The sequence below is a fragment of the Varanus komodoensis genome, unplaced genomic scaffold (genome assembly GCF_004798865.1).
Source record: "Varanus komodoensis strain SLA01 unplaced genomic scaffold, ASM479886v1 scaffold11, whole genome shotgun sequence".
NCBI classification, from domain to species: Eukaryota; Metazoa; Chordata; class Lepidosauria; order Squamata; family Varanidae; genus Varanus; species Varanus komodoensis.
In genome coordinates this window covers 31,294,825-31,320,986 of record NW_025335317.1, presented here as the reverse complement: position 1 = coordinate 31,320,986, position 26,162 = coordinate 31,294,825, and the positions used below count along the sequence as shown (strand labels likewise).

General features: G+C 45.5%; 2 protein-coding genes across 2 annotated transcripts in view; both read right to left on the bottom strand.

Annotated features, from left to right (window-relative positions):
• Positions 1–8,385, bottom strand: part of TIMP2 (TIMP metallopeptidase inhibitor 2) — a 36,496-nt gene extending 28,111 nt beyond the window's left edge. The window contains exon 1 of the mRNA XM_044419869.1: positions 7,766–8,385. Coding sequence (XP_044275804.1) covers positions 7,766–7,895 — 130 coding nt within the window. The 5' untranslated portion in view covers positions 7,896–8,385. The remainder of the gene's footprint in view (positions 1–7,765) is intronic.
• A 12,704-nt stretch (positions 8,386–21,089) lies between these two features.
• LOC123018235 (galectin 3 binding protein) overlaps positions 21,090–26,162 on the bottom strand; it is a 6,606-nt gene continuing 1,533 nt past the window's right edge. The window contains exons 2-3 of the mRNA XM_044420094.1: positions 25,611–25,878; positions 21,090–23,161 (exon numbers count right to left, since the gene is read on the bottom strand). Of these exons, the coding sequence (XP_044276029.1) occupies positions 22,153–23,161; positions 25,611–25,878 (1,277 nt within the window). The 3' untranslated portion in view covers positions 21,090–22,152. The remainder of the gene's footprint in view (positions 23,162–25,610; positions 25,879–26,162) is intronic.

Below are 26,162 nucleotides of genomic sequence, written 5' to 3'. Positions count from 1 at the left end.
TCTTGCAAATAATCTGGAAGAAAACACCTCAGTAAAGTTGTCGGTTAAAAGGCTCATATAGAAAAGCCCCAGTTGTGGTGCAGTGTTAGAAAGATGAACAATGAGTGGGGAGGCTTGGGTTTGAATCCCCACTGAGCTATAAAACTCACTGAGTGACCTTGGGCCTGTCATCCTTGCTCAGCCTAACCTTCCTAGCAAGGTTGTTGTGTGGAAACAAAAGGGGGGGGGGAACTGTGTACACTATGATAAACTCCCTGAAGCAATACTAATAATGTCATCTGTGCCTTTGAACAGCCTCACAAAAATGGCACTTTTAAACATGGCTCTGCCAAAAGCAGATTTGTTTATTATGCAGTATTTATATCCTACTAAAGAACAAAAGCTCTTAGATGAAGGCCACAAGAAGAATGAGCTGAAACCGCTAAAACTGGCCAATAGCTTCTCATCCCATTGATCTGCAGTAGCCTGAAATGTACAGTCCTGTCCCAGTTTGGGAAAAACTATGAGCTGCACATCCCTGACTAGATGGAAGCCACTATCTCAAAACAAATCAGAGTTGGCTTCTTGTGACCATGATTTTGAAAAATGTCTGCAACTGTAGTAGAGTTTTACAGCTGTCCCTACAAAAACATAGTCCCTGCTTCTACATCTTGTATTTTGAAAAGCTATACATTATGAATGCAAACAGAAATTATTACAAATATGCCCTAATTATTTTGAGCATAGAATTTGACTATTCCAGTGTATGAAGCTGCAGCAATGTAACACACCTGCATGAACACATACATCCCATTTATGATCCCAGGCTGTGCTGCAGTATGCCAGGGTATTTTTTGCCTGCTGCAAACATTTTTTGCATTTTAGTAATGTATTAGCCATTGCTTATTTGCCATTTCTCCAGTACTTTAAGAATAATCACAATAAATCAGTCAAATGGGGAGAAATTGGTTCATGACCTGAACTAGAGTCTCGGATCTGTCAGGACACAGGTTCCTTAATTATGCCTAGTTTAGACAGTAGGTGGAATGGGCTGGTACCCAAACTGGGCATCCTGGGAACAGAGGTTAGGAATTGAGCTGGATGTATGCATGCATGCGTGAGGGTGAAGAAACACATAGCAAGCATCCTTTGCAAGTAAACTGTATACCCACTCAGCCGTCAGTCTTGCCCTCCCCCCTGTACACATACACATATTACACAATGTTTGCTTTTTATTTTTGAAAGTACTGTGTGAAAATCCATGCACTTGAATGGTCATTTGTTAAGAATGAATTAAAAGCAAAAGAAAAATGTACAGCAGAAAACTGCTTGGAGAACCGTTGTTGTTCCTAAGTAACACTATCAGGAGCAGCCAATCCGCACTGTGCAGAGACAGCCCCTGCTTTAAGACACGCAGAACTGTTTACGGGGTTCAGGTGGTCAGTGCCAGCCTGCAAAGGAAAGGGAATGTGGGGCTGAGCAGAGGGAGGGCATTTCCAGATAAACCTGCAAATGTGACTATTTTAATCCTGAGAGTTACACAGCCTAGACCCAGCTGTGTGATTTATCCATGGGGAAGTGCTGCAAGGGCTCAGAGGGGAGCTTCCTGAAGTCCTGCGCTGATCTGCTATAACGAGCAGTTGGGCAGGGTGTGGGGAGCTCTGTGGCAGTCACAGGAGCAGAAGGAAAGAGGCGACCATCGCGCCCTCAGCTGCAGGGTGCTGTGCAAAGCTGTTCCTGCAGTTCCCAGATTTGGACTGAAGCCCAGTCACTCAAAGGCCCCAAGAATTGGTGCTGTGGCTGATGGCATGAAAGCAATGTCATTTGTCACCACCATGAACACAGTAAAATACAGCATGGCTGCTGCAACCGAACACTACGGACTCTCTACTACAAGCGAGAGCAATGGAATGTGAGCAGAGTAAACAGACATCTGTTGTTCCTCGGTGGGTCATGTCAGCCAAGAAGTTTCCTGGGGAAGGAGAAACAACACAAGTGTGCATGTGTCTCCATACTGCTGTACTCCTGCACATGTGAGTGAAAATGGGATCAGAACACAAGAAGACCCTGTTAAAGGCTCGTTTTGTCTGATGACCCACTAGATGCATCTGAGAAACTCCCAAGCAGGACTTTCACTCCCCCTGCTCTTTGCTCCCAGTATCCAACTGGTATCCACTTGGAATCCAGAGGTATACTGCCTCTGAACAGGGGCCTCCATTAAGCTATGGCTAATAACTCTTGACAGATTTCTTTTCATGCTCAGCCCTGCTGTGGAACAGACTGAAGGAGCCACATGAGGCAATGGATGCTGGGAAGAAGATGCAACTCCTTTGCCTCTGCTGCTCCCTTTGAGCTAGTCTGCCGTCGTCAGATGTGGTGAGAGGTACTATCCTTTATTGAGTGTTGAAGGAGCGAATCCGTGAGTGCGCACATGCAAGGGATATGTAACCCACTGACTGCACAATCATTTGATACTAGCAGTGTGACCCTCTGCCCCCACCCCAAATCCTCACTCTATCCATATCTTTCTATGCAAACAGAGGAAGCTTGCAAAGAAGGCAGCAGAGGAAAGGAGGGCACCAATCAAAATCCATTCATGTGACCCACTGGATACAGTTGAACTGCATTATCCCATCATCGCTTCCCCTGGCTATGCTGGCTCGGGCTGATGACGGTTGCAGTCCAGCCATATCTGGAGGGTTATAAGTTGCCCACCCCAGCTCTGCAATCTCTTGGAAAGGAGTATGGCTACAGAGCACAGGCTGTACCTGCAGAAGGTCTCAGGCTCAACCCTTATGGTCTCCTGTCCATAATCCTGGAAAGCCTCTGCCAGTCAGTGCTGAGCTAAACAGAACAATGGTGTGATTTGGTAGAAGGCCACTGTCTATGTTCTTCACTTCCTATGCCTCAAAAATAAAAGCTGCAGACACCCCGGGTTTCCAGAAAAGTGTGCTCACTGAAACAGCAGGTACAGGTTGCCTCTCTAGTGGCCACAGACTTTTTCTAGCAGAATTTCTTGCCAACCTGTGTTTCCCTGACAATTCACAGTGATGACTTTTGCTTTTGTTCATCCGTTAACCAGTGAACCATGCTGGGAAGCTAGTTTGGGGTAAGCCATGGCTATAGAAGTCTTCCAAAACAACAACAACAAGGCACCTACTGTTGGTTTCAGACAATGGAATCTGGGCTGTGAAGGCTGAAGGAAGTAGAGAATCTGCAACTATCCAGACTTCACTCTTGCTGTCCTCGCTTCTTTGAATAAAGCCTGGATTCAACACCTAATTCTTGTAGTCCAGAAAGCCAATACTCTGCCTACCTTCTTACTGATGGCACAGCAAAGCTTTTTTTTACCATCCAGTTGGAATTCATGCACAGTTCTTTCTACTCAGTAGCTAAGTTTAGTTCTCAAATTTGTGCACTGTGACTATGGTTTACCCTGTTACCATGTATTTCTGTGTCGTATCATTCCCCATGTGGCATTGTCTACTATGACTTGTATATTCCTGTCTAGCTCTAAATTGATTCATTTTCCTTTGTGGGAACTATCCTTGGATGATTATACTCATTCTCTCTCACACACACTTGCACATAAATTAGTGGGTACATCAGGAAAGGTGCCTGCTGACTGATATACCATAACAAACACTCATCTCTGCACCTCTAGTGTTGGAAACTGTCATGAATGTTGAAAGAAAGCAAAGAAATACCATGGGATTCCTCAAGGGCCTTTGGTATTGCATGAAAATGTGATTTTATGACAAAATGAAAGGTCTGAAAAGCTCCTTCACATGGGATGAGTACAAAGTAGGAAGATTACTTTTTAAGTAAATCCCAGTATCTTTTCACATTTCCCTATTGTTAAAACAGCTAATTAGGAAATACTGGTTCAAGAATACATTAGAAATTACTGGGGTAAGGAGGGGGCATAGCTTCCAGGATGTTTTCCTGTTGTTGTTAGACTATTGCACCAGGGGAGTGGGGTAACTTGGGGCCCTCTGGATGTTTTGGCCTACAACCCCCACCGTTGGCTACTAGGGCTAATAGTAGCTAGAGGGCCACAAGTTGCCCAGTCCTGGGCTATCTGGCTTTCTTCAGTAGTCCAGTGGTGTTGTGCTTGCTTTCTTGTACACTAGAGCCTGGCCTGCAATTTAATGGATACTAAACAGAAGTGAACAAATTAAGCAGTGTGATCCAGTTCCAGAGCCAAAAGTTACACAGAGTTCATGAAATCCTTGCTGCTAGCCTTGTGGAAATTGTGGCATGGCAACCCAAGAGGCTTTTTGTTCTGCTAAAACGGTGCTTCCCAACATTTTTTCACTTGCGTACCCCTTGGCAGCCCAATTCCCTAAATTGTACCCTTCATATTAGCAAAATGTTTGTAATTAATACAGTTGCTGTTATTTCCACCATTATTCATTTTTTTGGAGTACCCTTAAATATCCTGGTTCATATCCCTGGTTGGGAATCACTCTGCTAAAAGGAATGTCCCAATGAGAGTGTAAAGTGAGGTTTTTCCTGCTAGTTTCAAGGAGCCAGAAGGACCTTGTGGGGTCCAGGGGGTCAAAGGAGCTGTCATAAGATCTCTATATGCAAGAATTCATATGTTCACAGTATGTGCTCCAGGGAGGATGCAAACAACCACTTCTCATATCTCAGAAATGTTTACTCCCATGGATGGAAGAGATCCTGGAAAGCAAAAAGAAACCACAGACAGCTGCTGCTGCTGCTGCTGACAGCAGCCACTCAGTTTCTGGACACATTACAAAATCAGGAAAGGCAGTTTGGGGCACGCAGGGAATCTGGAACTTCTAATGGACACAATCATTGCAGCAGAGAGACTGTCCTGCCAAAGTATTTCCAAATTCCATCTCTAGAGCAAGATCTAGAAGCTGGGGCCAGGGCTGTTTATTTAATACGTTAAAATTTAATAAGGGGATTATTCACGGAAAAAAGGAATTTGAGGCCTAGCCCTGGCAGGCCCAACCTTTTAGTAGCTTCCAAGCCGAGTAACTTGGGGAGAAGGACAACGCCTACTAATAAAGAGCAACTGGTGACTGACCCAGTACACACTGCCTAGTTTAAAAGGGAAAGACAGTCTTCTTTCTTCCCCACGCTTTCCTCTCTCCACTCAGTCCTTTTTGCCAGTTGCCAAGTGCAAGGGACATGTAGTGACACCACAAAAAGGAATGAACTGAAGGCCATCCTCTTCGGCATTTAGCTGAGCCGGCAGATGAAGGCCTTGATTGAATCAAGATGGAAAGACTCAGTGCTATTTTTTTTTTAAATGTGGGCCTCAGCCATGCTGGGCAGCAGGCCATGGTGCAGACATCTCTTTACTCACACTGAAAGCTAGTACCAGGGAAGGAAATGAGAGGAGGGGCAGCTGTGAATAGCCTCCCCTAAAGACCTGTACTCTAGCAAGTCAGCAGGTGGAACAGACAGAGCCATCCAGTCTCCCTAGCTCAGACAGGCCCCATGGCAACTTACTCCAACCTGGTGCCCTCTGAATATACTAGACTGCAAGTCTCGTAATTCCCAGCCAGCAAATGACCCAATACATACAAAGGGCATCAGGCTGGGGAAGGTTACCACTGGACTTTAATCCCACTGAGACCAAGGCATGCAGATCATTGGTCCACCCAGCCCAGTATTGCTGACACTGACTGGCAGCAGTTCTCCAAGGTCACAGGCAGGCTTCTTTCCCAGCCCTTCCTGAAGATACTGTGGACTGGACTTGGGACCTTCTGTAGATGATGCTGGTGCTCCACCATTGAACTCTCTCCTCTTCCTTCTCTCTGTTATGGAAATGACATCCACCAATTTGTACGGATTAATTTCTAAAAAGGCTCAGTATCTTCAGGCCACACCCACTAACCTGGAAGCCCTCTTCCCTAATCCCAGCTCTTTGGGAGCCTTCTGTGGTTAGTCAGCAGAAAGACACAAACTCAAGAGCATGCTCTCCTTTATTATTATTTCACTTATTCCAGGGCCTATACACTCAGATTTTGTGGGTTTGGTGAGACTTTTGTCTTAACTTATGCCTTGACTAACTGGACCACATGATCAGAGGTTTTGAAAGCAGAAGGCTGCCCTGATTCCTTGGTTCATGTGATAATGAAAGGATTCCAAAGCAGAATCCATTTGTATGAATGCTAAAGAAGCTCTTTTTTTTTGCTTCTGGGCCAATCACAGGCTCTTAAGGCTGAGAGCAAAACTGTTGCATGAAGTTGGAAGCTGTTAAGAAATAGTCTTATTGTGGCTTTATGCCTCTCACCAAACATTGCTACACTGACTGTTTCCTGGAGAAACAACAAGCCAATGAACAGAAGCTCTGGGCATGATGAAAGATGTATATTTTGAAGGGTGCTGGGCCTCTAGCTTGATTACTGCACAGGAAGGATACACAGATGGTGATGCAGCAAGGAAAGGCCCCTTAGTTACAAGAATATTGTTTTCCTGGAAGGCTGCCTAGGGCACCCCAAAGTAAAAAGCTGAGGCTTTTAACATACCATTGAAAGCAAAAACAGAGTGGCATGAAGCCGGGGGTGGGGTGGGGATTCAACAGAACAAAGCTTTTCCAAGGGTGGAAAACAGCTCCTTTCCTCTAAGCCAGGCACTTAAAAGGCTGCAAATACATTTATGCACGGTAAGGTGATGGAAATCTGGTTCGGCTTTGTGCTGACCCAAGCCTTCTTGTGTCCCGCAGCTTCCCTGCTGGGGCCATCACACTCATCCATGTCTCCCTCCATCTGTCTCTCTGCCCTCCTTGACTCTGTAGGTCAAAAGAACTCCAGGCCATTTGATTTCCTTGCAGGCTTTGATTCTCTCCAGGCCCAGCATGGAAACATTGCAAGATCCCTACATTTTGAGGAATATTTTTTGCATGTTTGTTTGTTCAAATCAGCTCATATGGAATATCTTGCAGTACCCTAAAACAATATTATAGTTCAAGCAATAGAAATGATAACTTTGTGCACACCCCAAATTAAACTAGAGTTGCCTAGCATGTTTCTGTGCTATACCTGTAATGCCCATTCGTTTTGGGCTTTGGGGTATATGGCTATCTCCCCCACCCCATTCTAGCCATAGGCTTTCTCTTAATGCTACATATTGATAGAGTCCCTGATGCAAATTGGAAAGAAGCACTCACACTCCCCCCTGACAGAGAAGATGGCCCTATGCTTTCCCTTCGCCTTTGTGAAGTTTCCATCTCCTGGTCATTTCCCTTCCACTTCTCTCTCGGTCTCGAAGCTGTTCCCCAGTCCCTGGCAGCCTACATCTTGTAGGCAGAGAGCCACGGCCAGAATATGAGGAATCTGAGTCCGCGGTTGTCTCTGTGCTTTCAAATGAATTCCTGTGGATCAGGTCAGAGCGAGCATGCTAGGGCGAGGGGGAGGAGGCGAGAAAGAAGGGAGAGCGACGCTACGGCTCTTGCAGTGCTGTCGTGTTGTTATTGTTAAAAAATAAAAAATAAACGACCGGGGAGGGGGGTAGAAAGAACCGATCGCAGAACGACAGTCTAACGATCTTCGGAGCGGTCAGAAACCCTCGTTAACAATAGCAACTGCTGGCCGGATCTAGGAGGGAATCAACATGCCCACGCACACCGCGGCTCTTTTCTTGCAAGAAAAAGGGGTGGGGTTGTTTTGGCTGCTAACAAGTGAGTTTGCAGCAGCGAGAGAAAAGGCATCTCCTAGAGGAGAGGGATATACGGGGTCGGCTCTCGCCACGCAAGAAGCCACTAGGAGAGCTGCAGAGAAGGGGAGGGTGGCCGTCCTTTTCTTACCTACATCTGCATTGCAAAACGCCTGTTGCGGATGCACCGGGGAGCAGCTGCAGGCGTCAGCTAGGCGGTCCATCCTGCCGAGGAGCAACACGGCCAGAGAGGCCAGGAGGCTCGGGAGCGTAGCACTCATCTTGAGGAAGGGGCGAAGAGACGGCGGGCGGGCAAACGGGCGGGCGGGCTGGCTGGTGGCGAGATTGGACTGCTCACGGCTCCTGCCGCCTCATCCAGACACGCGCGCGCGCGCCCGCTCGCTCGCTCACTCACTCGTCCTTCGGCGCTCTGCGTCTGCGGCGGTCCCGGGGGCCTGGTGGCGCTTCGGCGGGAGGCAGTCCCGAAAGTTTGGCTCGCGGTCGTGGTGGGGGCCCTGCGAGAGAATCCCGCCGCTGGAAGCTCCGTAGGTCGTGGCTGCGCTGCTCCGCCGCCCCGCTGCCTTCTATGGTGGTGCTTTCTTCCCCTGGCTTCGGCTAAGCCTGGTTTTTAATGGGCTCTGGGGATTCGCTGCCCCTCCTCTCCGTGGCACTGGGCCAGGGCGGGCGGCTCGCCTGCTCCCGTCAGCGCTCTTGCGCTGCTCTCCCTTCCGTCGCCTCCGGCCGCCACTGGGCTCTGTTTCGGCAGCCTTGCGCGGGCTTTCTTTGCTTGACAGCTTCCTCCCGCAGTCTGGAGCTCTTCTTCGCTCAGGCTTTAAGAGCGGGCGGGCGGGCGGGCGGGCGGGCAGCTCCAGGGCGTCTGGGCAGCGCCAAGCAGGCTTGGTGGCGCTAAAGAAATGTTTTTAAAGTAGTAGGACCATAGGAATGTGATTAAATGAGGCACCCCGAGGAGTCGCCTTCCACCCCCTGCACCGAGGTTCGAGCTTGCCGTGTTGTGTCTTCCCCCATGCGAAACCAGTGACACCACTACACTACGCGAGCTGCTTGTACAGGCTCTGCCCCCTCCTTAGATTTTTCCTAGTATCCGTCAGCAAACTTCACTTGAACCAAATGCCCACCCGGCCATTCAGAAAGTGCCCACTTGAATAAACACTAATTGGGCAGAGCTAAGTATCCCTTCTCTTGCCCTACCATCCTGGAATAAGTTGTCTAGCTAAGCCCTCAGCAGTGATAAGTAAAAATGGGCCAGTTACTGTGAGAGCAGGAACTCCAGGAGACATTTTGGTGACTGGTGGTGCTGGAGGAAATATTGCAAAGACGGGGAGAGAAATCCCTGCGAAGATTGCACCTTGCTGACATGCTTTGCTTTCCACAGGACTGACAAAGATGGTGAATGCCCAGAGTTCAGGGGAAAGACATAATCCACCTTCATCACTGGATTAGAGACAAAAGCTTCTAGGTCAGAAGGTTACCTTTCTAGGCAAGCTTGAGTGCTAATCTCAGTGATGAATCTGGGTTTTTAAAAAATAGTAATACCCTATTACTAGCCTTCTGATGCCATATGCTTCCAGCCTGTTTATAGTTCCCCTGCTGCATGAGACCTCTGCACATTCCCAAAGACATTCTCTTATTTCTTCACATGTTTTAGGCACTGAAAATAGTCCCAGGTATAAACAAGAGCAAAACTTGGGCTCAAAATAAGCTGTGGAAATAATTTTCAGTGGAGCAGTTCAGTCCAGAAATGTACGAATTCCCACCCTTTTTGTACCAGATGGAATCTCATAGCAATAGAAGAAGGCATTTCAGCTGTTGGCAACAAGGCAAGAGACAGCCCAACATCTTGTTCCAATAGGCTTCTGCTCTTTTCCCAGACAGAATATAGGGATTTCTCAGTCCCTGGATCAAAGTGCACTTGCTGGGAGAAAGCCGAAAACCACAGAACCCCATTCTGTACCATCTCACAAGAGGCAAAAGTCTCTCATGCATCTTTCTGGCATCTTTTTTCATAATCCTGACAGATCTTCCCAAGCATTCCTCTAATGTAATTCTTCTGAGCTGAGTTTCCCAGCATACAGTGTGGCAGAGTTGCAAATTCGGCTGTGTGCTCCCAATGCATTAATTACCACCACAGCCAAGTTCCAAGCAAAGCCAAGTAAATGAGGGATCTGTGCTCCTGAACAATCTGAAGGGTGTTGGATGCTGAGTTCATTTCATAGTCCAAAGCAGTATTTCCTGAGCCTGATGCCCTCCAGATCTGTTGGACTACAACTCCATCAATCCCTCACAAGTATAGCCCTGCTCACTGGGAGTAATGGGAGGTGTAGTTGAACACATCTCAATGGTGCCTGTTTGAGGAAGGCTGTTCTAAGGGGCTGCCCACCTCAAAGAATTGTTGTAACATTTAGAAACTACCTTTTCCCTCTTACAAGAAGCCCAAAGCAGCTTATAAGGTTCTCCTTCGCTCCACTTTATCCTCACAACAATAATCCTGTGAAGTAGGTCAGGCTAAGAAACAGTGACTGGCCCAAATTCACCTAGTGGATTCACCCTAGCCCAAGTGGGGCTAGAACCCAGATCTCCCAGTCCAAGACTCTAACCACTACACAACACTATTATTTTATTTATTTATTAAAAGCTTTTGTATGCCGTCCTATTATACAAGATCTCAGGATGGCTTACAATATTTAAAAACAATTAAAACAACAATTTCAATAAATAATAAAACAAAACAAAACAATAAATCACAAAACAAACAGAGCGACTGAACTTAAAAGCTATTAGATTTTAAAATACTGTTTAAATAAAAAGGTTTTGGCCTGGCGCCGAAAAGAGTATAAACTTGGTGCCAGGCATACCTCTCTGGGAAGTATATTCCATTTTATTCTGAAATATTTCCAAAGTACTAGTATGGGTATCCGGACTCATCCCTGTTCTTTACAGAAGGGACTACAGATTCCATCTTGATTGGGGGTCTGGGTATTTTTATTGCCACTATGTTCTATTTTACAAAATAAAAACAGGTTTTTCTATTCACTCCCAACTATGCACACTGCCCGGTAACCCAGTTTTCTTTTACTGGGATATAGTGTGGACTTGAACAAAGTAAAAAATGGGAGCACTGTGGTTTTTTGTTTTTGTTGAACTCCAACTTCTATCATGTCTGACCATTTGCTTTGCTGGCAGTTGGAGTCCAGCAACATCAGTGGGGCCACATGTTCCTCACTGCTGTTCTAAGTCACTTCCTTTGCCAACAGGCAGAGTTCAAATTTCCTGCATCATGACTGTGCTGCCCTCTGGTGGGACTTCAGGAAGACACCAAAATCTTGCCCTTTGCCCATTCCATCCATGTTCTTTAAGGCCATCAGGTCTAACCCCCTGCCCAGTACAGGATCCCAAGTTAAAGCATCTTTGACAGATGGCTGTCCAGCAGCATCTTGAATGCCTTCACTGCTAGACAGCCCATGACCTCCCTAGGTAATTGGTTCCATTGTCATATTGGCCTAACAGTGAAGAGGTTTTTCCTGGTGTTCAGATGGAATTTGGCTTCCTGTAACTTGAGCCCATTATTCCATGTCCTTCACTCTGTGATAATGAAGAAGAGATCCTGTTTCTCCTCCCTGTGATAACCTTTCGTGTACTTGAAGTATGCTATCATATGTCCCCTCAGTCTTCTAAAAGCTAAATATGACCAGTTCCTTCAGTCTCCCCTCATAGGGCTTTATTTCCAGTCCTCTGATCATCTTTGTTGCCCTCTTTTGAACTTGTCTCAATTTGTCTACATCTTTTTAAAACTGTGATGTGCCAAACAACACAGTATTGAACATTGAGGCCTAACCAGATTTGAGTATAGAGGCACTAGTACTTTACATGATTTGGAAGTGAAACTTGTAATTAACGCAACTCAGAAGAGCATTTACTCTTTTTTTTTTTTTGCTGCTACTTCACTTTGTTGTTTAATATTCGGATTGTGATTTCTAACAATCCTTAGATCCTTCTTGCTTTGCTTAAGTCAACTATCCCCCATCTTATAACCATGCAATTGGTTCCTTTTCCCTAGGTACAGAACTTTGCAGTGTCCCTGTTCAATTTCATTCTGTTGTTTTCAGCCCAGTGCTCCAACCTATCAAGAACACTTTGAATTTTGTGTCTGTCTTGTAGGGTATTCACTATCCAAAACATGCAGGATCTGTATGCATGTTTTGACAATGCAAGGGTCAGGAAGCCAGCCTGGAGGCGGGTCCTGCTGACAGCCAGGGAGTGGAGCCGGCTGAGTGCCCAGCAGTGAGTCATGACTGTTGGAGATAAATGGAAACACATGTGCGGCCATTTGTGGACGCTATTGCTCACACAGCACAGAAAGCATGGACACTTAGTAAACACAGTCTAAGGGCTGGTCTGCTCCTGGAACGCAGACGTCCTCATTTCTCACACCCGCTGTTGCAGAAACGTTGGCGTGGAGGGAAGAGAGCTGCTGGACAAAAACAGTTTGTTGCCTGCACGCCCACCCATCACAATCCTACTAGAATAACTTTTTAAAGTTTCGCTGCTCCATTCAGACAGCGATTCCTGCCTTAATCATCCCACCCACCCCTGCCATGCCCCTTTCCATGGTGCCGCCTGAGGCTAATTCCCTGGTATTGCAGGGAATTTGCAGGGCCAAGCCTGCAAACTTTAGGAATGGTTTTACTTAATGCTACTCTAGCTTGTTATCACTTGTAAATACATCTCTCTCCCACTAGCTCCCCACCATGTTCCCATCCTACTTAAGAGGATACACAAATAGTGATTTCACATGGGGCAGGGGAAAAAATCAATAGGTCTGTGTATAAGGGAACCTCCCTGATACCCACCCAGCATTTTGTTTTTAGACACATCAATTGGGAAGTCATGATATTTCTCTCTGATGATGGGCAAAGCTTTACATATACCCCTGCTTCTTTTCTCTCCCTTCCCCCACTAGATCCTTGCAAAGTATGGGCTAAGATGATTATTGAGACCTGGATGCTGCATGTGCCCTAAAGAGAGATGAATATCTGCACTGCACTTAGGCAGGTAATGACATTGGGAAACTATGCAGCCACAGCTATTGCTTTTGGAGGTTATTGGAAATGAAAGTCTGCATTGTTTCCCTCCACTATATCTCTGTGGAACAGCAATTAAGATGCCCTTTCCTAGAAAGGTATGTTTTAGCCCTACAACTCTTTCACTGATTCTGTGAAGGAGAGACTTTGAATTTTCTAAAAGGTTCTGAATACCGCACCAAACTATGAAAATAAGCATAGAATGTACATGTGTTAGTTATTTATTTAAAATATTTTTATCCTGTTTCTCAGCCAAAAAGACTCCCAGATCAGCTTATATATGATCAGTTTAACAAGACAGTTCCTGCCCACAGGCTCACCATCTGAAAAGATGTAACACATATGGAAAAAATGGATGGGGAAGTAAGAGGAAAAAGGCATTTGGTAAGATGTGAAATAACTACATGGCGGAATGTCCCCACTTCCCCCTTATTTCGCTGCGTACCACCTGCTGGAATGGTTGCTGGTGGTGACAGTCGACAGATGTTATATCAGCACAGCAGGACCCCCATATCTGTGGGGGACAGGGTCCAAGCCCCCGCATGTGGCTGCCTGAAACAGCAGGTGGTAGTGAACACTATATACTGTGCAGTCGGCCCTCCACATTCGCAGGGGTTAGGGGTGCAGGACCCCCCACAAAAGTGGAAAAACCATGAATATATCTAGGGACTCTGTTTGAGGTCGCCACACTCTTTGTCTCCGTACCAGCCAGCCTCACTCGCATATTTTGTCTCTCAGTGGCATGAAGACTCTAGAGCAGGGTGATCCAGCTTTTCATACCTGGATGACTGGTGAGGACTTTGACACAGAACCGGGGGCTGCACAATGAATTACATGTCCATATCATACATTGAAGTATTCACAATTTTATTTTATTTGATATACACAATTAATATATTTAATTAACCATTAAGCTTTGTGGACCTGGGATCTCTGGAGAGATCAAAGGTAGCTCCTCCTCAGACCACAGTCCAAGCACAATGACTACTCCTCTGGGATGGCCCATCCCTTTCTTCCCAGTTTCTCCTGCCCAGAAGCCCTCCCTGGCCCCTCCTTCCTTCTTGCATACTGAGTCTCTTGTACTTAAACATAGAAACAGAGCAAGTCAGAAGGGGTCTCCTGGGCCATCTAGTCTGACCCCCAGCTCTAGCTGGCTCTGCTCACAACATGCCCACCATGTGCATGTCCAGCCTGTCCTTGAACACCCTCACCGAAGGGGCCTCAGCCACCTCCCGTGGAAGCCCATTCCATACCCTCGGGGTCCTAACTGTCAGGAAGTACTTCCTGGTATCTAAATTGAACCTTGGTTCCCTGAGCTTTGCTCCATTGGAGCACATCTGGTCTTCCTCTGCAGAGGAGAACAGGTCTCTACCCACCTCTGTGTGACACCCCCTCACATACCTGTATGTCGCCAACAGATCCCTTGGAGTCTCCTCCAGGCTGAAAAGACACAGTTCCCTCAGTCTCACCTCATACGGCTTTCCCTGCAATCTGGCCAGCAGTCTTGTGACCCTACACTGCACTGACTCTTACCTGCACTGACTCTAACCTGGCTATAATACTTGAGCCTGCTTCTCCTGACAAGTGCAGGCCTTGCTAGGGCAAGCTCTCATGAGGCCACTGGCCCAACCTATTCTCTTCCTGAGCCTCTAGAAAAGAGCAGGACAGGCTGGCGACCTTGGAAGAGATTGCTATGATCACTCCGGTGCCATTGCTGGAATCCAGGTTGGGGAGGGGCAGGGGGGCCTCAGGCAGCAAGAGGGAAGCGTGCAGCCTGCAGGCCACGTGTTGGACCACCCACTCTAGAGATATTTGCAGTCTTTCTCTCGAGAGACTCACCTTTTTTATCAAGAGATATTCACCCTTTTTCTCTAGAGATATTTTTGTGGTTTTTCCATTTTTGTAGGGGTCCTACACTCTTAACCCCCATGAGCGTGAAGGGCCATTGTCAACTGCGGTTAATTGAAACCATGATAACTGAGACAGTAGACACAGGGGTCCTGCTGAACTGCTTTTGTCCTATTACGGCGGACACCATCAGTAGCAGAAGCATGATGCAACTTAGAAAGAAGGACTCTAGTCTCAAAGTGGTTTTAGGAAATCTCTGATTCTCTGTAGCAGATCATTCTGGACTTCTAGTCTTCTGATAGGTACAATAAGATTGCTTTCACGTTAGACTGTTTCCTAGGAATTACCACCCTTGGTTCACTTACTTTTATGGAAAATCCTGACAACATTGAATTCTAATGTTTCCTGTGATGTTGGCCTTGGCATACCTACTTTATGAGGTTTTTTTAAAATTCTGCAAGAAAATGTAGTTGCAGCATTAGCCTTGCCAATATGGACAAGCACATCTTTTATTAGGCTTTTGAGGGCTATGGAGCCTTTAGTTCAATAGTTCCTGTTCACAGGTCCTGTTGATTGTGGCTTCATGTTCATTGTGGCTAGAGGATTAGGGATGAATCACCTGTTAATTGCCTCCTGAGATAATTTGCTTCTTGATTTACCCCAAGTCAGATTCTGTAGAGGAGGGGATGCTTACTGATTAGCTTCCTCTTCTTACCTCTCTTCAACTTAAATAATGTTATTTTTGATATATACAAACTGAGAATAAATATTCAAAGAAAGCAGTTAAATCTCACCCCCAACTTCATGAGCAGAGGTTCTGACATTGGGGAATACGGAGAGATGTCTTAAGTGCAAACGAAGAGCCCTGCTGGATCACATCAAAGGCCTACCTAGCCCATCATCCTGTTGCCCATAGATTGGCCTTTCAGAAGCCTCAGTCAGAAGCCTACAACCAGAATGTAAGGACAATAGCAGACCCCTCCAGCAATTGTTCCCCACCACTGGCACTTAAATTCATGCTGCTTGTGATCTTTGTTCACAAAGCAATTAACAGGCCTCTTATCAGTAAGCCCCTAGTCTCAGTAATAGGAAATGCTAAGATGTGCAGGATTTTAATTTAACCTTGGAAGGGACCCTTGCTGAATGGGAATTAATGTAATTGTGCAGAAACCTTACAGAATGTTTCTTGATGAAGAGGGGCATTGCTGGATAAAGTAACACAGGGTAGTGGTGGGTGGCCTGTGCTTTGATCCCCTTCCACTGGCAATGTCTCAGCAGCACTAAAGCAGCACCAGTGCAGAAGATACCTACAAGACCAAGAGATCACAAAAAAACTTGATTTTAATTTTACTAAATAACCCGAGCATATATTTGCCTAGCAAAAAGAAAAAGTATCTGAACTTCTGATAGAAAAACAAGCACAAAACCTTAGGAGCATTAATGGAGTGCTCCTGTCCTGAAGACACATGCCCAGGCAATGGGAGGGTGAGTTTTAGAGATGGGACAGCTCCTTGCTATACTGTCCCTTGCTTGCACACTTGAAAGGAATACTATTTATTTATTTTATTTATTTAAAACATTTCTATGCCGCTCCATTCGCCGAAGCCTCAGGGCGGCTCACAACATAAATTAAAATATAATACATTAAAAATATAAAACAAATTAACAATATAAAATAAGTCGCCCTGGCCAACTGCACAGGTTGCCAAATATAAGATGGAGAAGCATCCACAATCTTCTTGGTATGAAACCAGTCCTGCTACAAGATTTTTATCCCTTTCAAGACACCGGTGGGAATCCAGGTTCTCTTTGTTGTGATGCTGTTTTCTGGTCTGAGATGCTGCTGATAGTGGCCATCTCACACCCTCACACCCCAGCCATTAAAGCAACTTTTACAGCGCTGCTGCTGCTTGGGAAATGGCACATTTCTGCCATGCATAAGACAAGCTGGCTCTTCGAGGCTGAGATGGAAACCCGTTTAGAGCTGCAGAACCACCCCGCCCCACAAAGATCATCCGCACACACCAGAGAATTAGGTAAAAGATCTCAGCCGCTTAAGAGGCTGCTTCTTTGTGGTCCAGAAAGCAAGATGAGAACAAGCTGTCAGAGCTGGTAAACTGAAATTGGTTTATCTAATCCCAGCACATACAGAGACAGTAATTGAGTGTGTACAATTTGACAACCCGTTGTGTGTTGCTACCAAATTTCAGTTACTGACTTGCTTGGTAAGAACAACAAAAACCCCTTCCTACTTTTGCCAAATGTGCCCAGGCAGCAGCCAGCGCTAGCCACTCCAGAAGTGCACAAGTGGCCCTTGGAGGTGTGTGTGTGTGGGGGGGGGTGTACCCTTTGCAGGCAGATCCCCATGTTTTGTTTTGATTTTTGAACTTGTATCCTCACATTTGGGCTTGATGATGAAATTCTGCCATCTTCCGACAACTTCAAAAGTAAAGGACCATTTTTTAGGTGGAATTTAGAAAAGTTTAAGGGGTGTCCTAAAGGTGAGGTCATTTTTCCAGTTGTTCCTGAGATTCTTGTGCTTCACAGGAAAGTTTCCTCACTGCCAGGGCAGTATTTCAATGGAACCAATGATCTAAGATGGTTGTGGGCTCTCCCACACTGGAGGCATCCAGGATGTAGACTTCTAAATGGGATGGTGTAACTTGGTGTCCTGCAACAGCAGGGGGTTGGGCCCAATGGCCTTCTTTGCCCCTCCCAACCCTATTATTCTGTGAATCAGTGACAACATAGAGAAGTACAAGTCACCTGCTTTTCAAAGGAACTGGCATTGTGACAACTAGCTGTCAAACTCAAGCTCACTTTGAAAGGGCTTTCTTGATGGGGCATATGCAACCTGATAGTGCCCTTTAAAAGGGGGTGGGTCATACTTTTCCATGTTCCACAGCACCTAGAATGCTGGGGACAACTGGAAAAGTAAGCTCACCTTTCAAGCTATGTAGTGGAAAAAAGGAGGATCTTGCCACGAATGAGGTATAAGTCTAATCAACCCCTTTTCATGAGCAAAGGTCACTCACACTTTGACTTTGCACTGAGAGCTAATCTTCTGACAGCTGTCAAGAGAAACCAAAGGAAGAAAAAGCCCACTGGGAGCCTCACTGAGGCAAGGCCTAGGAGTGGTTCCTGCTGTATTCTAACAGCAGAGACCTCTGAAGACATGGACCTAACAGAGGTCTCCAACCTCCACACACGTGAAACCGCACACTTCTACTGCTGAGCAAATGCAGCAAAATAAGTACAATAAAAGGACAATTAAAAAAAAATAGATTTCTCAACCACTGATGGCCCCTGCAAGTGTGCATGTGATGCTCCCTTTGAAGGGACCGTCAGTGACTCTCAAGCTGGCTTTCATTATTTCTGAGGAGTGCAGGGTGGTAAAGCATAAAAAAAGACTGCAGTGAGTTGAAAATGGCTTGTAATCACAGCGAGGAGGAGATATGGAAGACACATTTGTCTTGCTGTGGGGTCCCCTGAGGTACCTGTGGGAGTACTGGGTGTGGAGGGTTGACCAACCCACAGTGACCCCAGACATATGTTGGCTGCACTGTGTGTTTTCAAGGGATAATCAGTCCACTGTGGCTTATTGCCAGTGTAGGTTGATATGATCTGTGAAAGCACCCAGAGGATCCTTTGTCAGGAATAATCTGGCACAATTACATAAAGCAAATAACTTCACACACATATTTCAGTGAAAATCAGTTTGTCCTTCTCTTTCTTCTGTACTATATGGACAGATTCCACTGCCGGTCCTTTTACGTAGGACTGTAATCCTATCTTTGCAGCTGCTCTGCAAATCACCAAACTTTTCTCTTAGGTCAAGTTGGTTTCCCTTATCAATCGTCTCTCATAGTCAGATGTCCTGTATTTCACCCACTGTCCAGTCCCTTATCACACAGTCTTTGCTATTTTCACAGCTGCACTTGGCTGCTAGTAACTAGTGCAATATTCCTCAGTGCCTTACTGCTTGGTCCTACATGAAAACTTTTATCTTTCCATTGCTTCATTCTTTCTGAGCTTCCTGTGGGCAAAGTGTGCTTGGGGAATTTTGCACATAGTGTTTCATTTATTCCTCTCCCCTCTCTTCAGTTTCCAGTTTCATTTCCACAGGATCCTCCTCCTCTGCTATTTCAGCATCAACATAAAGATTAAACGCTTCCCAAGTTTTCCATGCCTAGGCTATGTTCTCAGCTTGCAGGTTGAATGTCCTTGGTTGCTTCAGGACCTCCATTTTAGCCCTCCTTTCTTGGTAGCTTGTTTTTTGTTCTGTTGCTTGATCAATTCACAGTTGCGTTCACTTCTGTTTCCACTGCCATCACATTTCAGAGCTGCTGCACTACACCCACAGACTCTCAAAACAAATCTGCTTCATTTACATGAAGCCATTCCACAGAGCTCTCTCAGGCCCCACCCTCTCTGTCCTCAGGCCAGCAGCCCTGGCTGGTGCCTTTGACCACTTTGTGGTTCCTCCCAGGAAGCACAACACACTCAGGCTGAATCAGGAGTTCTTTCATATGGTTCTATCATCTGCATTTCATCACTCAAGTTTGCTAATCTCCAAGCCTTGGAGAGAGGGAGAGACCTTCCTGATGGCTGGAGGGAGAACCTGCATTGCTTGAAGGGCATCTGTGCAAAAAAAAAGGACAGGATTTTGTCATCCTTTTGTTTCTCCTTGCTTATCTTCCTTCAGGAAGCCACATTTTATTTCCACCCTGTAAAGCACCCAGTGTGTTTTTCTTGTGCATATTGAGTCATTGCCCTCGCCCATCATCCAGATTCTCTCACTGTCAGTAGCTATTATGGTTGGAGCTCAGGTGCTTCTCAGCATTCTGTCAGCTCCTTGCCAATTTATACATATATATATAGTGGTACCTCGGCTCACGAACTTAATCTGTTCCAGTGACCCAAATTGGTTGTGAGCCAAGTTAAATTTCCCCATAAGGTTCAGTGTAAATAAGGTTAATCCATTCTGTAACTATTTTTTTTTAAATCAGAAAAATTGGAAGCAAAGTGACAAAGAGCAACAAAGATTGCGACTATCTCCCTCACCCCAGCACGAGCGAGGCCATCTCCCCGCCCCCCCCCATCACGACCGCAATCACTCCTGTCATCCCTGCATGCCCCCCCCATCCCGGGGCGCTAGGGGGGGGGGGGGGCGGGGAGACGGGCGTGCTCGTGCTCGGGGTGCTGTGGGGGGCAGGTGCTGTGGGGGGGAGAGACGGGTGTGATTGTGCTGGGGGGGGGAGATGGCCTAGATTGTGGTTGCGCTCATGCAGGAAAAATGGGCACAATCACGGGCACGCTCATGCAGGAAAGACAGGCACAATCTTGACCATCTCCCTGCCGCCCCCAGCATAATTGTGGCCATCTCCTAACTGGGGGCGGGGGGCGGCGGAGATGGCCGCAATCACAGTTGCCACCCAATTTGGAGTTCGCGACCTGAGTAAAAATTTTTATGAAATTTTTGTTCATGACCTGATTTGGTTGTGAACTGAGGCGTTCGTGAGCCGAGGTACCACTGTATCAGGACACATCTGTGAAGACTATGAGAGCCACTAGCTGGTTGTTTGTCAACATTAACACTTTGTGAACATTCATTTCTTTCTACCGTTAAGCCTGCTAAATCCAAAATTTAAGCTCACTTTTCTCTAAGACTCAGATCATCTTTGATCTGGAGAATATGTATGGAAACTATTTACACCTTGCCCTTTGATGCTACTGATTTCAGATTTTCTTCTCTGGCAGACAGAACACTACGGGGAGGGGGTGGGGAGACGTGAATGCTGCTTTTCCAATCTTGGCTCCAAGGATTAGGATCAAATTTAAATGTTAAATGACGTCTTTGTCCTATTTGAAATATCAACTGAAATGTTTTTGATTGCTTCTCAACCATCCTCATATAGCTCCCTCTAAAACAAAGTTTTTCACCTTTAAAAGATGTGTGGGGGTTCATTGAGGGAAAGCAACACAAGAATCTCTTGCTTTAACCTGCTTAGCTAACTGAAGTTTAATTCTTAGAACCCTGTTTTCTATTTTTTGTATGTCTGACTTCATGTTCTATTTTGTGTCCTTCAGATGAAACTTGTCACTGTCAAAGGCTGCAGGTGCAGCTTACCTCAAAGTGAATATGAACCCTACTGTGCTGCACGACTACAAGCTCTGCCCTCAGACATCTCTGGATTACCATATAGCAGGGGTAGTGACAGGAGTAAAAAAACCCACTCATGCAGAGTCCACTGGGGACAGGTACAATTTAATGAACATTTATAGTTTATTGAGATGCAGAGAACAGAGTACAAAAGTTGTCTTGAAACTCAACATTAAAAAAAAAAGAACTAAGATCATGGCATACTTTCCTATCACTTCCTGGTAAATAGAGAAGAAATGGAAGTAGTGACAAATTTTTATTTTCTTGGGCACCATCACTGCAGATGGTGACTGCAGCCATGAAATTGAAAGATGTTTGCTCCTTCGGAGGAAAGCTATGGTAAATCTAGATAGCATACAAAAAGCAGAGACATCACCCTGCCATCACCCTGTACAGTCAAGGCTATGGTTTTCCCAGTTGCAATGTATGGCTGTGAGAGCTGGACCATAAGGAAGGCTGAGCATGGAAGAATTGACAATTTTGAATTGTGGAGTTGGAGAAGACTCCTGAGAGTCCGTTGGACTGAGAAGAGACCAAATCAGTCAATCATAAAGGAGATCAACCCGGACTGTTCTTTAGAAGGACAGATACTGAAGCTGAAGCTCAAATACTTTGGCCACCTAATGAGAAGGAAGACTTGTTGGAAATGACCCTGATGCTGGGAACCATTGAAGGCAAAAGGCAGAGGATGAGATGGTTAGACAGTGTCACTGATGCAATGAACATGAAATTGGGTGAACTCCGGGAAACAGTGGAGGGCAGGAGAGCCTGGCATGCTGTGGTCCATAGGGTATCGAGGAGTCGGGCATGACTTTGCTACTGAACAACAACAACAACAACATTAGGGGCTCAAGACAGGGGAATATACAAGTACAAATGCCACAGATATTCCTTTTCACCAGCCTCTCAAAGCCAGTGTTTGGGGGAGCCAGCAAGATCCACGCTCAGTAGCCAGAGCAGCCAGAGTGAACCAGGAGAAACACTACTTCTGGCCAAGCATTAGGGGAATGAGGAGAAATCCAAATTAAGACTGTTCTATTTGTCTCTATGGTAGCTGCATCCATCAAACTGGATGGTGGGGAAAAAACTCAATCCCAAGTCTCTTAAATAGTATTAAGTAGCAGCTGACAAAAATAAGCCAGCTGTGAAAGAGATTAGTTTTCTCTAACCTAGTACCTGCCATATATACAACTCCCAGTATTTAGGACCACTAACTATGCTGATGGGAGTTGAAATTCACTCTGGAGGACACTGCAAAGGCTGGGAAAGTTTGGTATAGATGCTGGACTCTCCTGTTACAATGCTGCATCAATGTGGATGTGGCTTGTAAGACAACAGTAAAAGCAGGGGACCTATCAAGTGTGCCGCATTGCTGGTTTTGATGCTTCACAGATTCTGCATCTGCAGGAAGGAGGGTGGGTCATAGCTCTATGTATTCAGCTTGTACACAGGACGTACTACAGCAACAAAGCTGGAATAACCATTTGGGCAAGCAGAGGAGGCAACACTGGGGACCACAGCTGTGCCATTTTGAATGTTAACAACATCTATAACGAAATTCTGGCAGAGCAAGAGTGCTTTGTTCTCGTACTGGATGGCATCATCAGAAGAATCTGGCAGTGCATGGTGGAGAACAAGGGAAATGTCTGAGGAACTGGAGCTATCAGTTTGGCTATTTGTCGGCAAGACCTGGTAGGAGAAAGACCAGGAGATGTTCTGGGTCTTGAAAAGGAAGCTAGGATGTTTGCTTGTTTCAAATGGTGGAAAGAGGTTGGACCCATCCAAGTGGTCAGAAATGAACCACTGTAATGAAGGGTTGTAAACTAGGTGTCTGCTCCAAGCAGATCCAGTATAAAAACGAGGGACATATGAATCACTGCTGAGGTCATGGAGCTTGTACTGCCTTAGGAATTTTAAAGGCACAGTGTGGAAGTCTAACGCATCCATAATATTCCTCTGGTACTTATTCTCACCATCTTTATGAAGGGCCAGAGTGAACCGCAGTTCTAACAGCTGCTCCGGAAGGAGCATGGGAAAACGGATTTTTTCCCAGAGGCCCCTCGTTGTTACATTGGACCGTGCCCAGTGGTACAAAGCTTTCAGCAGGGACCATTCACTCTCAATTACTACATCTGTGCGGGACAGAAGAGCCTTCATCTTCTCTGAGGAAAGAGCCAGCCAAGCCTCAGTGCGGGTCAAAGCCTCAAAGTTCCAGGCTAGGTACTGCAGGATGACTTCCTGTAGCTGGGCATCTCCACTGGTTAGGCTGTAGTCATACAGCTCCAGATGAACATGAAAGGAGGGGTCCAATGGAAAGATGGAGAGGAATATCTGGTTGCAGTAAGCTTGCAAGCTTGCTATTCCATATGCCACAGCCAGCTTGTGAAAACACTTTACTGAATTCATGGAGATTTCAATCTGCCTGGAGTAGAAGTACCTTGATGCACAGAAGGAAACAAAAAGGTATGATTAAACATTCCATTGTTTGCTTTCATTCTAAGGATTTTGAAAGACAAAGACAGATCTTTGAGAATAATATTTTTGAGCATTCCACATTCAAGCATTTAAAATGTGCAGTGCTTTTTCTTTTGTAAGTATAGTGTTTATTCATTTTTCTGCTGTATTATAACAAGAAAGATAAATACAGAACATAATTCAACAATAACCAGAGTGTTAGACTGGAACTCAGCAGATCTGGGTTCTAATCCCCACTCAACCATGAAGCCAACTGTGTTAGTTTGGGCCAGTCACTGATTCTCAGCCTAACCTACTTCACAGGATTGTTGTTGTGAGGATAAAACAGAGAAGAGAATGATGATGTAGGTTACCTTAGTCCTGGAGAGAAATGTGCTAATGATGTATTTATTAGATTTCTATCCCACCCTTTTTCTTAGAAAGAACTCAAAAGTTACCTGAAGGAGCGCTTACATCCATATATGCCCAGCCGCCCCCTGAGATCGGCGGGAGAGGCCCTTCTCCGGGAACCCTCCGTGAAAGAAATTAGGAGGGTGGGTACTCGGAGGAGGGCTTTCTCTGCGGTGACGCCTAAGTTATGGAATGCGCTCCCCAGAGGGGTCCGCCTGGCGCTGTCGTTATTTGTTTTTCGGCGCCAGGCGAAGACGTTTTTATTTCAGCGGCATTTTAAATGTTAATATTATTGAATTTTATCTGGCCAGGGTGGCTTATTTTATATTGTATTTGTGTATTTTAATCTAACGTTTATATTTTTAAGATTATAATTATTTTAATTTATTGTTGTAAGCTGCCCCGAGGCTTCGGCGAATGGGGCAGCATAAAAATGCTTAATTAATTAATTAATTAATTGTGCCTAACTAATTCTCCTCCTGGTCTCAATCTTATCCACAGAACTATAGCCTATGACATAGGCTGGGTTAAAGATCTGTGGCTGGCCCAAATGAGCCCAGTTGGCTCCATGGCTGAGTGGGGATTAGAACCCAGATTGTCCCAGTCCCAGGCCCACGCTCTTAACCACTACCACATTGGGTCTCTTTATAATAAGTTCTCTCACAATATATATAGGTTCATTCACACCTGGATCTTTATATTGCTATGAGTAATATAATAGTTCATCCTAGACTATAGCTCTTTCACATGGTTAAAATCCTCATTTTTCTAGGAAATTAACAAAAAGGGTAGAGGAAACCAAGGCAAATACGGCAGAATATCCATTATTTATTTACTATATTTTTGAGATTTTCTATAACCAAATGTTCTCAGAAAGTCAAACAAGATGTCAGAAATTAATGATATTAAATACAAAAGTCAACCAGTAAAAAGCATCTGTGCTCATTGCAATTAATGCAACACAACAAACATGAGAATACTATTAATCCTAATAAGGAAACTCAGGGGCAAAGGACATGTTAACATATGAATGCAATTAAGCCCTGTCAGGTTTTTTGTTTTAATGAAAAGGAAAGGCGAGGGAGGGAAAGAGGGTGTGCTTAACTCCATTTCTGCCTGCTATTTTTCTGCTCCAATTAACTCACTACATAGGTGTTCAAGTGTCAACAGCTATAAAGGCTTCTGGAACTGTGAAAGCAGAAACGCGTGTGCAGAACAGTTGGGAGTGGTTAAACAGAAGCTCCATTGATGAATATTTGCTTCCATCAATTAAAATTTGTTCCCTATGATATAATTAACAAAAAGTTTTATTGGATTAAGCTACCAATTTAAAAGTGAGTGCAGTTCTACTTTGTATCCTTGCCGAAGTGGCAGAAGGTTATTTCTGATTTCTGCCCATCCATGAAGCACAAGCCCCACCCAGAGCAGAGAGATCAGCCACTGGAATGAGTGGGGGGCGGGCTCATTGTTTTTCTCTGCCCTTCGCAGCAACCCCACTTTATAGCAGGTGGGAGCTAACCTGGTATCTGCCAACCTGTTTGAGGTGATTTGGTTGCAGGGCTAGTCCAAGACACTTTGCTGCTAGGAGTGAAGTTCGAGATGGCAACACCACCATGCTATAGGTAGAACCTGACTGAATACAGTGCCCGTGCCCACTGGCGTCACATTCTTCACCGCACCTGGGAGCAACAGACCAGTTCATGTGGTATAGGACAGGCCACAAAGTGTGCTCACAGCCCTCTTGTCCAACAAAGGCTGCCCTCAACATTTGCCTCCTGATGCAGTTCACCTCACACCGGACAATGGTAGGACTGGCCCGGTTTTCTGGCTGAACAAGTTCTCTGTTCTGGAGCACCATAATGAAAGCTGATATATTAGCTTCAGAACACGGTGCTGTACTGTGGCTCAAATACGGCAAGAGTCGTCCTGTGCTCTAGTCCAGTGTGGATACACGGAATGCATTGCAACACACGTCCAGAAAGGAGCTTGGGCTTGCCATGCTGAACCCTCGTGTGTCTCACCTGACAAAGCTGCTCGCAAATGGCAAGCACTCTTCTTCCACCTGCAGCGTGCTTGAGTTCCCGCTCTCTGGGAGCAGAACATGGGCCTCATGGTTTGTATGAAGAATCAGTCTATGTGCACACAGGCTTAGAGGTTCCATGGTCTTCTCTGCCACCAGCACAATGATGTTGAGGTCACAGCCCTGCTGGCTGTCATACAATTTGCCAAAGTCCTCAGAAAAACCTCCAGAGTGATCCAGGAGAAACTTTCTGGGTTTGAACTCAACTTCTGGAATGACAAGAACAAAGTTAAGTCTAAGAAGGTTTTAGGGGCTAGAACAAAACAAAAACAAAAAACCCCAACTGACTTCCAATTTGCAATATAATATCTTAGAACAGCTAAGTGGGAATGTCATGGATAGGACATTTTGGAGGGATTTCATTCATAAGTCAGAGATGAGTGGGATGGTGTAAATTGGTGTCCTGCCTGATGGCCTTTTTGGCCCTTTCCAACTTAACTTTTCTATGATTCGGTGACTTGACAGCACATAACAACAACAAACAAATGGCTCC